This window comes from Canis lupus, chromosome 4 (genome assembly GCF_011100685.1).
Source record: "Canis lupus familiaris isolate Mischka breed German Shepherd chromosome 4, alternate assembly UU_Cfam_GSD_1.0, whole genome shotgun sequence".
Taxonomy (NCBI): Eukaryota; Metazoa; Chordata; class Mammalia; order Carnivora; family Canidae; genus Canis; species Canis lupus.
In genome coordinates, this window is record NC_049225.1 from 68,580,470 (window position 1) to 68,591,650 (window position 11,181).

Sequence of the window (11,181 nt, forward strand, 5' to 3'; positions counted from 1 at the left end):
ATTAAAAAAAAAAAACGAAGAAATAATCCAAATCTATGAATTATAATCCACTAGAGTAGGAATCAGGTAGCTGTTTTTAACAAGCTCTTCTGATGATTCTAATGCACATCAAGGTTTGAGAACCCACTACTAACATTAATGGTCACAGAATCACATTTATTAAATTAACCACCATGTTCTTAAGAAGTCACAGTAAATCCCAAAAAATCAATTGTATTTGCTTTGCAAAAAAAGGTTCTCTTAAAAAGAAAATATGATAATGCTTACTTTTATGAGCTTCAGCATTTGCAACATAGATGAATCCATCAACAACTTCACACACCTTCTGAATTTGTGGAATTACACTATATCGGCTTCCTTGTTGATCATCTCCTTCATTCTGTAGACTGAACATCTTGTTAACTGCACTTGTATGCTCTTCTCTTGCTCTATCTCTTTCCTTTCTATAAGAAAAATGTAAATATAAAACATAAACAAATACTAAGCAGACTCCACCCCCCCTAAAGTATTCAAGTCCTGATGCCTCAGGTAGGCCACCAAGTAGGCAGCCTTACCTGGTAGTTGAATATAATATCAAGATGTTGAATTTATGTTGGTTGCTCAACTGAAAACTGACTCCTGATCCAATACCTAAAGGAAAAAATTACAGTTATCAAAGCAAGTCATTAAGAAATTCAAAAAAAGATCACATTGAAAAAATTACTCAGTGCAAGCAAAAAGAGCAACCAAAAAGTCCATGACAAGTTATACATAGCTTTGGAATAAAGGGAAATGTTTGTATTAAGGCATAGGTGCTGTATGCAGTTTTCATTTACATTATAATAAAAATATGGATAAAGAACAGAGAACTGATAGGCTTATAGCATTCCTTTCTGTATCATCATATTAGTAGCAGAGGCATCATTAACAGCTAGTAATCTAGTAATATCTATCTCCTAGACTAAGACTCATTTCCCAACTTTTTTGTTTCTTGTTTGTCATACACTCCATATATATATTCAGTGAAATGGCTTTTTTGCCCTCTGAAAATGTTTTTAAATTGATGGGAAGTCACCAATGGCACTGTAGAAAATTGAGGAAATATACAGATACTGAAATGTGAAATTAAACTTGGGCTATACTCTTGAATTTGGCACACTGTCATTTTTTGTGAGCCTTAGTTTTGACATCAAAATACAGCAAGAATATAGAGTGCCTGTGGCTCATTCAGCTAAGTGTCCAACTCTTGATTTCGGCTCAGGTCCTGATCTCAGGGTTGTGAGATAGAGCCTCACATCAGGCTCTGCACTCAGTGGGAAGTCCGCTAGAGAATTCTAATTCTCTTCCCCGTTCCTCTTCCTTTGCCCCTCCCACTGCACTCTCTAATAATAAATAAATTTTTAAAAAATATATAAAATAATACATACTTCTTAGAGATACTATAACATTAAATGAGATTATACATGTAAAACTCCTAATAGAGTGACTGGTAAATAACACATACTAAATATTAGCTTCTTACTGAAGCTGATTATTTAACCGAATTATTCAACACTCTTATTTGTCCTTTCTTAATCTCTTCCCTTCTTTGGCTGTGTTAACACTCAGGGGCTAACACTCTTACCTCATGAAAAGATCCTTCTTTCTTCCATGGCTCTATTTTTTTTTTTTTTCATATAAATGCCCTTTTAGATCTGCCTACTTCTCTCCATCCTCAATTCCTCTTTTAGTCTAAAATCATAACCTCACCTGGACTTTCGCAATCACTCTAACCAGTCTCCTACATCCATTTTTTACCCTACTGTCCACTCTTCTTCTGGCTTAAAAATGCCTACCTAATTATTTTTCTTTCCTTCAAAGCCATTGCTCTTCAAAAACAACTTAATATAATCTTATTCCACTTTTTATACCCTTACTACCTGCATCATAACCAATCTAGTTGTTTAAATAAACCTGTCATGCCATCTTATGTCACCATTCCAGGCAACATATATGCAGAAATCTTGGTAGGTGGAACTGCAAGCATGACTCTGATCTCCTGGCCACCAGGTCTGTTGCACAAACTCCTCACAGAGACAAATTCAACTATATCTCTTTGTTTTCATCAGTTTAACTTCCAGAGATTATCCTCTCAACACATCTAACCTCCAATCAATATGATCTTCACACTGTTCTGTACCACCTTGCCAGCCCCCATCCCCTCATTCTTCCCTGATCTTGCAGGGTTTGAGGCATAATTAAAATGACATTTATGAACAATCACTTCTGTTGTCTGTAGAATAAAATTTGCACTTCATGATCAGCAAATTTTCCCATATCCCAAACCTCTCTTCTTTAGGTGTTCTACTTCATGGCCTTACCTGAACTGGCCTACCCTTAGGTGCTGCTTCTCTTGCAGTACTCTCAAGTAACAAAACTGCTTATTCTTCCACATTTTAGGATGCAAATGTAGGGTCGATGCTCTCTTTACTCCTCAGAGCTATGTCCTGTTACTCACCAGCCCTCCCAAAACTTCATCTCTTTGAGATACACCATTCAGCTGCAGTACCATCTCCCCTTCTTCAACCTCATTATTTATGAGTCTCCTTTCAATAACCTCTTCCTTCAAACATTCACTGAAGATTTCAGCACCTGGTTCACAGTATTTCTTTTCATCCTCAGAAACTCCAAGTCCACGTGGACACCATGATTCCCAAATCTTGATTTCTAACCCAGATCTTGCTCTTGAGATCTGGATGCATAGAGTAATCCACAAAGTCATTTGCTCTTTTATTTACCAAATCTATAGAGTGCCTACTATATGCCTGACACCAAACACACAGCTAAGAATAAAGCTGGTAAGACTCTTGTGCTAATGGAGTTTCCATTCAAGTGGACTGCTTATAGCAGACATCTCTACTTATATCTCCCAGAGTTATCAAAGTCAGCATATTCCAAAGAGTAGCTGTCATTCTCCCTATAAAGATCCCTCAAAAAGTTTCTCTTCCTCCTTATCCTAGTGAATGACACTATCATCCAATAGGAAAACCACATCAGAAATACTGCTAATACATATTTAGGCCAATACTGCATGCTTCATATTTTTTCATGATATTATGGTCAAATAGCCTCTTGTAATAAATTTTCCACTCAGGAGCCAGATCTTCCTCAAATGAAATCTTGATCATCTTACATCTCTTTAAAATCTTTCAACAGCTTCCAAATGCTTAAGCATGGCATATACATGTCTTTTCATCTAGCCCCACTCTAGACACATAGAACTACTTCAAATGTGTCATATGTATCCACATCTTTGTGCTTTTAGAAATGTAGCTCTCACTGCTCACAATACTTCTCCCCCTCCCCCTTTTAGTGGCCTACTTTAACTCATCCTAATGACTCAAATAGGGCATCATGTTCAACGTAGAGCCTTCTTTGACCCTTTCTACCCAGGAACTAATTATACCATATCTAATTACCTATATATTTATCTTTGTCCTTATCTAGACCAAGTATCTTCAGGGCAGACAAAATTCTTGATATTTGTTTTAAATCTCTGTACCTCTCGCATCTAATAGGTGCTTTCAGTAAATGAATAAGCAAAGTATAAGCTAGATTACACTACTACCTTTTATTTATTACATCTCCTGCTTGCCAACTAACTACATGATTACTGTTTTCATAGAAAGAAGAGGAAGGTGTTAATTTAGCTCTTTTTAAAAATTCCAATATATATCAAAGTACTTTGCCCACAGTAGACACTGAATGGTTTTTGCTGTTAATATTCTTTTAAAATATGTAAGTACTGTACAAACGTCTTGATAACATATAATTTACCTTCATATAATCTTTTTTTTTTCTTTTTTGTCCTTTTTTTCATATAATCTTATATTACACAAATTTGAATAAATAAGAGGAAGTTCACCTCTCGTAAAAAGTAAATCAATTCTTTTAGCCCACTGGGATCTGGGGAGGAGGAGCTCCTATTTACCAAATTACTATATTTCATTACATCAAAAAGTTAATTAAAAATTAATCTATTAACATTTATGTCAAGCTCAAAGTATTTTGGTTATTATGTACTATAGATTAACATGAAAATTACCATCAATCTGTCTCTGAGGCAAACCAGCTGTTGGGCAAAGTTCCTCAGAGGACATCAAGCTCAACACCAAAGACGTATTCAGTTCTTCCAAACCTGGTCCAAACATAGCAAATCGTGGTTCATTCTGGATGATCAATGAGTGTAAAAATGATGTGACAGCTCCATACATAGGACGGCTAGATTTCAAGGATCTTCTTGTATATGGACAGCACATCTTATAGCTGTATAAAATTGTCAAATTAGAAAATTAACACAGAAAAAAACATAGCCAGTTATTCATTTAACAATATATAGTTTATTGAGAACATGCTAGACACAGGAGATACAATAATACAGTTCCAATCCTCATGGAGGAAAGTAGAGGACATACACATTATAACATGTATACCGGATGTCATAAAAAGAAAAAGCAAAGGCACTCTGAGAATAGAAGTGGTCCAAATGTTGAGGAAGTCTTCCCCAGGAAGTGGTTATTTACTTTCTAATCTTTCATTTTCTCATGGAACATTTTCTCTCGTGGTCTAACATTTGTTTCAGTCATAAAAATTCACTACATAGAGTAGTGATTCTCATCATTTTGGGGAGATTTTGCCTCCCCACCCCAAGGGAGCATTTATTTGGCAATGTCTGCAGACATTTTTGTCATTATGACTGGGGGGTCAGTGGGTGGTGCTGCTGGCATATCTAATGGACAGAGGTCAAGGATATTGCTAAACATCCTACAGTGCACAGGAGAGTTGGTCTAAATACTTGGGTCTAAAATGTCAATAGTGCCAAGATTGAGAAACCCTATAGTAAACTATATAGAGAATTAGCATAAATTGTCTCTAGAGGTGAAAAAGAAAGAAAAGATAGAAATTACTAAAGCCACCAATATAACCAAATTTCTTAAGTACTCCTATTAACAGTCTCAAATGTAATGGTTTAATAAGTGTTAAATATACAGGGAGGCTTAAATGTTCCTTAAAGATAATCTAGCAAACTAAGAACCATGTGAAAAAGACCATGCAATTTCTTTCAATAGCTATATATTACTAAATTACCAATTCTACATGTTATCAAAAATTAAAACACAGTACTCAAAATAAAACCTAAAGCCCTTTAACTAAGTCAAGCTGGTTAAGATAATTACTAGCCTAACAATACAATGATCTTTATATAGGAACCTTGTAATTCAAGAAGGAAAAAAAAAAAATCAACTTTGAGGCTAGGTAGATCTGGCTAAGCAGTTTTTTCATCTGCATTATTTAAGCAATAACAATTAACCCAGGGTTATAAGGATCAGAAATTTATGATTTAAGAAACAAAACAGTGAACAAAGGAAAAAAGAGAAAAACTTTTAAATACAGAGAACAAACGGGTGGTTAGCAGAGGTGAGATTGGTAGGGGTGTGAGTGATAATAAAACAGGATTAAGAGTACACTTATCGTGATGAGCATGAGAAATGCAAAGAATTGTTGAATCATTATATTATATATCTGAAACTAATATAAGACTGTATGTTAATTATATTTCAATAAAAATACTTTATATGATCATGAATAGTTACTATGATTATTAACTATTCCTGGAGGAAAGTTGGCTCTACAGCATGATATATTTGATGCTATGGTCGGCTATGTAAGATAATGCAAAAGTAACAACCAGCAAGTAAGAGTACAACAGCACTTACTGAAATTGTTTATAACATATTACACACATTTTAATCAAGTAGTCTCACAAGACTAAGTATTTAGATTAGAATAAGGAAAGATGTGAATTACTCAAATAAAATATGAAAAAAAAAATCCTGAATCTAGGTACTAAATCTAGCAGAGCAAAACCATTCTTACCTAAAACATAAATATTCTTTTAATTTATTTACAATGCCTTAAATTTGGGGCCCTCAATGAAGTAGGTTACATACAGATCCAATGACATTATATGTTTTTAAGGTGGCAAGATAAGATTCCAATCTGAACAGTGCCTTATAAGCTACATGACTTTAAGCAAATCCATAACCATTTTGAACCTCAATTCCCTATCTGTAACAGAGATAATCCCTTATTGGGAGATGACTAAATAAGTAAACAAACATAAAGCATCCCTCATGGAATCTAATATACTATAGTTGCTCAACAACACTATTCACTCAGCTACATGATATTTAAAAGTGTCAATGCTTTTGGGTGATAATAAAATCTTATTTCCCAGAACCTTGAGAATGATTTTCTTCCCTGCCAAAGAACTGGTCTCCAATCACTGATCATTCCTTTTTTGGATACAGAAAAGTAGTCACTATTTAGGAAAATGACAAATATGGGGACCTGGGTGGCTCAGTGGTTGAGTATCTGCATTTGGCTTAGGTCATGATCCTGGGGTCCTGGTACTGAGTGTCACATCAGGGTCCCCAGAGGGAGCCTGCTTCTCCTTCTGCCTATGCCTCTGCCTCTCTCTCTTTCTCATGAATTAAAAAAAAAAAAAAAAAAGAAGAAGAAGAAAAGAAAAGAAAAAGAAAATGACAAATGTTCTAAAGATGATGAAACTTTTAAGAACAATTTTATTTCTTGGCATATGAACTATCTACAATTATTCAAATACTCTAGAGTCAGGAACCACAGGCAAATAAAATGTGAAAACTGGAAGAGTCCTATGAAGGAGGTCATTTAACTTAATCCCCAAATTTTATAAAAGAACACTTACAACCAAATTATATGAAATAAATTAGTGGCAGAGTCAAGACTAATTTAAACCAATGACTTGTAATACAGTCAAATTTGGAATCTTCTTTTTAATTCATAAACCTAGATACTTACATTGCCATGTAGTCAAAAAATGCACCATCAGTGACCTCAGATATAGGCTTTTTTAAGATTTCTAGGTCTGGAAGAGACTTCCAGTCAACAGAAGGCCAAGAAGGAAGATCTCTGAGCAGAAAATATCGCCACAGAATTGGATCTCGTACAGTTTCATTCCAATAATGGCTTGTACTTCCCAACTGACACAGATCATAAGGTGAAAGAAATGACAAAATATATAACTGCACATCAATCTGAAATAGAAACAGCAAATCCGTAAGAGGGATGAAAAATTTATCTTGAAAATTGTTTTCTGATAATAAGTTATAATTATTCTATTATAGCAGGGATCCAAAGGTCAACTGAGCAGTTTGCCTTTTTACTAATTATACCATAATGAATTTCATAAATAATAAAGAATCACACTAGATAATAAAGATCAACTTAACAGTATTTTCATAATTAAATCTATCATTCCGAAGTTATTTTCCTGTCATCAAAAGAGGAACATAGTGAACATTTAATTGCTGACACACTGAAATACTCATTAAAGACCAATCATTGCTCTGGTATTTCTCAAGCACAAGAACCAAGTCCTTCAATTTCCCCTCCTGGGTATTTTGCCACACCATTTATTTGAACAAATCACTGAAGGAAATAATCTAGTCTTCAAAACAAAACCTTTATCAAGCTGACAAACTTCTGATGTTGTCATTAGTTCTAATCAAAGAGTAAATCCGCCATCTGAGTTCCCCCATAAAACCCGTATTTCAAAGAACAGCAGTTTCCAATCTGATAGACATGAGAAGAATGTGTCAAGTCCAGTTGAGATAGAGAATTTGAATAATTTCTAAGAATTTCTCCTCTGTCCATTTTCCCCTCTGCCTGAAAAAAAGTCTAACAAAGAGTGATGCGGTTTGTTTTAGCTTGAGGCACTTTTAACTCAGTCATTGTCAATTAAATGTGAGGGTTTTTTTTTTTTTTTTTAAGATTTTATTTATTTATTCATGAGAGACACAGAGGCAGAGACGCAGGCAGAGGGAGAAGCAGGCCCCACGCAGGGAGCCCGACCTGTGACCCGGGTCACGCCCTGGGCGGAAGGCGGCGCTGAGCCGCGGAGCCCCGGCTGCCCCTAAGCCGAGTGGGGTTACCTGAAACACGCGCGAAGGCAACAGCCGCCCTATCCTCGCACTGCGGGGTTCGGTACGTCGAACTGAGATAAAGAGGCTGAGCGCGGTCGCCGAAGGCTTTCCCAGGCCGCCCAGGAAGTCCGCAGGGGTCTATTTCCCTAGCCTGACGTTCGGGGCGGGGGCCTTCTAGAGCCAAAACTTGTTTTGGGGGTAGAAGAGCCGAGGGTGACCTGACCGCGGCCGCCGACCGGGCTGCGGAGCGTCAGAGGTCAACGCCTCGGCGTTTCTGGCCAACTGTTGCCGCCAGGTGACAACCCCGCCGGACCGGCTGCAGGACGGGGACCGACGCGGACCCGGGCACGGCGACCCGCCCCCCCGCCCCGAGGCCGCCCGTGCGGGGCGCCCCCTCCCGGCCCGGCCCGGCCCGGCCCCTCGGTCCTCCGCGGCCGGCGGCCGCCACTCACCGGCAGCCTCGTCAGGGCGCTGGCCTCCTCACCCGCCTCCTCCTGGGAGGCCCTGGGCGCCGCCCTCTCCTTGCCCACCGACTGCCAGAAGTTCCTCCAGCCGCTGAGGATGGCGGCCTCCAGGCGGCTCCAGTCGCTGTGGTGCGGCGGCGGGGACCTGCCTCCGCAGCGCGGCTCGCTTCCCGCCATGGCCGCCGGCGCCGCCCGGGACGCGCCGCGGGTGACGCGCGCTCCCCGCTCCGGCTCCCGCTCCGGCTCCCGCTCCGGCTCCCGCTCCGGCTCCCGCTCCGGCTCCGGCTCCCGCTCCGGCTCCCGCCTCGCGCCTCCCTCCCTCCCTCCCTCCACGTCTCCCGGCGGGGCCGCGGTCGGACGGGAAGGGAAGCGGGAGGGGCCCGACCTGGAAGCTCGCTCACGAGCTGCGCGTTCACGTCGGGCCTCAAGCCCCCGAACCTCACCCGGAGCCGTGAAGCCTCCGGCCCGTCTGTAACGTCCGTGCTTCTCCCAAGGCGGCCTGTCGGTCTGGGCCCAGGCGACCCCGACTTACTCGCCGGCTGCCGCTGCCTTCTGGGCTCCTTGGCCAGTGGCTGCTTCTCCCCACCGCCGTGCTCAGTGCGCAGTTGTTTGTTATTCAGTCTCTGATTTACTGTTTGTTTTCGTTGCGGGAGCAGCAAAACCAGGACCAGAGAGGTGGCCAGGGGCCCAGTCACGAATGACCGTATGCCAAGGCGAGGACTCTGTATTCTCTCTAGAAAAGTTCAGACCCGGTTAAAAACTCCTGAAGGGAGGCATCTCCTAAAAGGGTAGCGAAATCGGGCTAGAATAAGAGAAACCAGATATGCTTCTGTTGAAATCCTGCTGCTGTTTTTTTTTTTAGACCTGTCAGAACAGTTATCCATTTTACTTACACTGTCCAGGCTTTACCATAATAAGCCCACATTAAAAGGTATTAAAAAACGAAACCTCAACGGAGTAGTATAAAAGATCAAATTGGCTTTATTGAACAATTCATGAAACTGCAAGCATCCCATCAAGCAGATGGAAAGGAGCTCCACTGAGCTGCAGGACAAGAAAGGATTTTCAAGGTAATAAACAAATAATAATAAAAAAATAAAAATTAAAATAAAATAAATAAAATAAATAAAATAAAAAATAATGAAATAAAATAAAATATAAAATAAAATTAAATAAAATAAAAAAATAAAAAATAAAAAATAAAATAAAATAAAATAAAATAAAATAAAATAAAATTAGTAGAGGGGCACCTAGGTAGCACAGTTGCTTAAGGGGCAGATTCTTGGTTTGGGCCAAGGTTGTGATCTCGGCGTCCTGATCTCAGGCTGAGTGTGGAGTCAGCTTGGGTTTCTTTCTCCCTCTCCCTCTCATCCTCTAAAATAAGTATTTTTTAATATTTAAAAAAGCAGAGGAGGAGCGCTGGCTGGCTCGGTCTGTGAAGCATGTGACTTTTTGATCTCGGGTTTGGAAGTTCCAGCCCCACCTTGAGGCGTGGAGATTATTTTTTAAAAATTAAATCTTTAGGGATCCCTGGGTGGCGCAGCGGTTTGGCGCCTGCCTTTGGCCCAGGGCGCGATCCTGGAGACCCGGGATCGAGTCCCACATCGGGCTCCCGGTGCATGGAGCCTGCTTCTCCCTCTGCCTGTGTCTCTGCCTCTCTCTCTCTCTCTCTCTCTCTCTGTGACTATCATAAATAAATAAAAATTAAAAAAAAAATTAAATCTTTAAAGGCAGAAAGAAATGGAAAAAAAAATTAGCAAAAAGTACACTGTTGTACACAAGGTCATCCTCCTAAGGGGAATGGGAGAGGTGTATCAGTAAATTTCCTAGTGCTAACCAGGAATTCCATGTTGAGGGTTAAAAAGGTTACTTTCTTGGAGCACCTGGGTAGCTCAGTTGGCAAAGTGTGGTATGGTAGTCTCAATTTCAGCTCAGATCTTGATCTCAGGGTTGTGGGATTCCATGCCCAGCATGGAACCTACTTAAAAAACAAAACAAAAACAACTGTTACTCTCCTGAGGAGGCTGAAACTGCAGTTAGGTTAGGTATGAAGTCCTGGTTTGCTGAAGTGGGGACCTTAAAATAATTCCTTTTGGGGCCTGTGGATTTCTTTTCCACAAAGGTGAATTATATTGAACTGGGTATGATCTCTATTGGTAAGAAGGACACAAATACTTATTTAGTACTATTTGTCATCCATTTTCAAGTAGATTACCTTGATCTAATCCAAAGAATATTCAAAAGCCAGATCATCTCTGTTCCTTAAAGGATTATTTCAATCTGTTATAAAACTAAGTTTCTAAGATTATTCAATAAAAAGCAAGACAGCATCATCTGTTATACCATGCAAAAAGAAAAATACATTCAAAATAATCCAGTGGATTTAAAAATTCTATTCTTGAGTGGCATCTGGGTAACTCAGTCAGGTTGGGTGTGTCTACCTTTGGCTCAGGTCATGATCCTTGAGTCCTGAGATCAAGCCCCACATTAGGCTCCCTGCTCAGCAGGGAAGTCCACTTCTCCCCTAGTGCCTTCACCCCACTTGTGCGCTCTCTCTCTCAAATAAATAAATGTTCATAAAATACAATTCCATTCTTGAGAATGAACGTAATAGATAGATCACTACATAATTTGGTTTAAACTCCTTGTCAACCACTAGTTGCATACAATATCCAGGACCTGCAATTATCCATTCTTTTTGTGAAGGTATCAAATACGGAAATTCTAAATTTCAC

At 39.5% G+C, this 11,181-nt stretch overlaps 1 protein-coding gene across 3 annotated transcripts in view; it reads right to left on the minus strand.

Moving 5' to 3' along the window:
• Positions 1-8,754, minus strand: part of FBXO4 (F-box protein 4) — a 44,374-nt gene extending 35,620 nt beyond the window's left edge. For all 3 annotated transcript variants that reach the window (XM_038535209.1, XM_038535207.1, XM_038535208.1), the window contains exons 1-5: positions 8,435-8,754; positions 6,859-7,094; positions 4,064-4,284; positions 555-630; positions 268-443 (exon numbers count right to left, since the gene is read on the minus strand). In XM_038535209.1, coding sequence (XP_038391137.1) covers positions 268-443; positions 555-630; positions 4,064-4,284; positions 6,859-7,094; positions 8,435-8,623 — 898 coding nt within the window. In that variant the 5' untranslated portion in view covers positions 8,624-8,754. The remainder of the gene's footprint in view (positions 1-267; positions 444-554; positions 631-4,063; positions 4,285-6,858; positions 7,095-8,434) is intronic.
• Between the last annotated feature and the right edge of the window lie 2,427 nt (positions 8,755-11,181).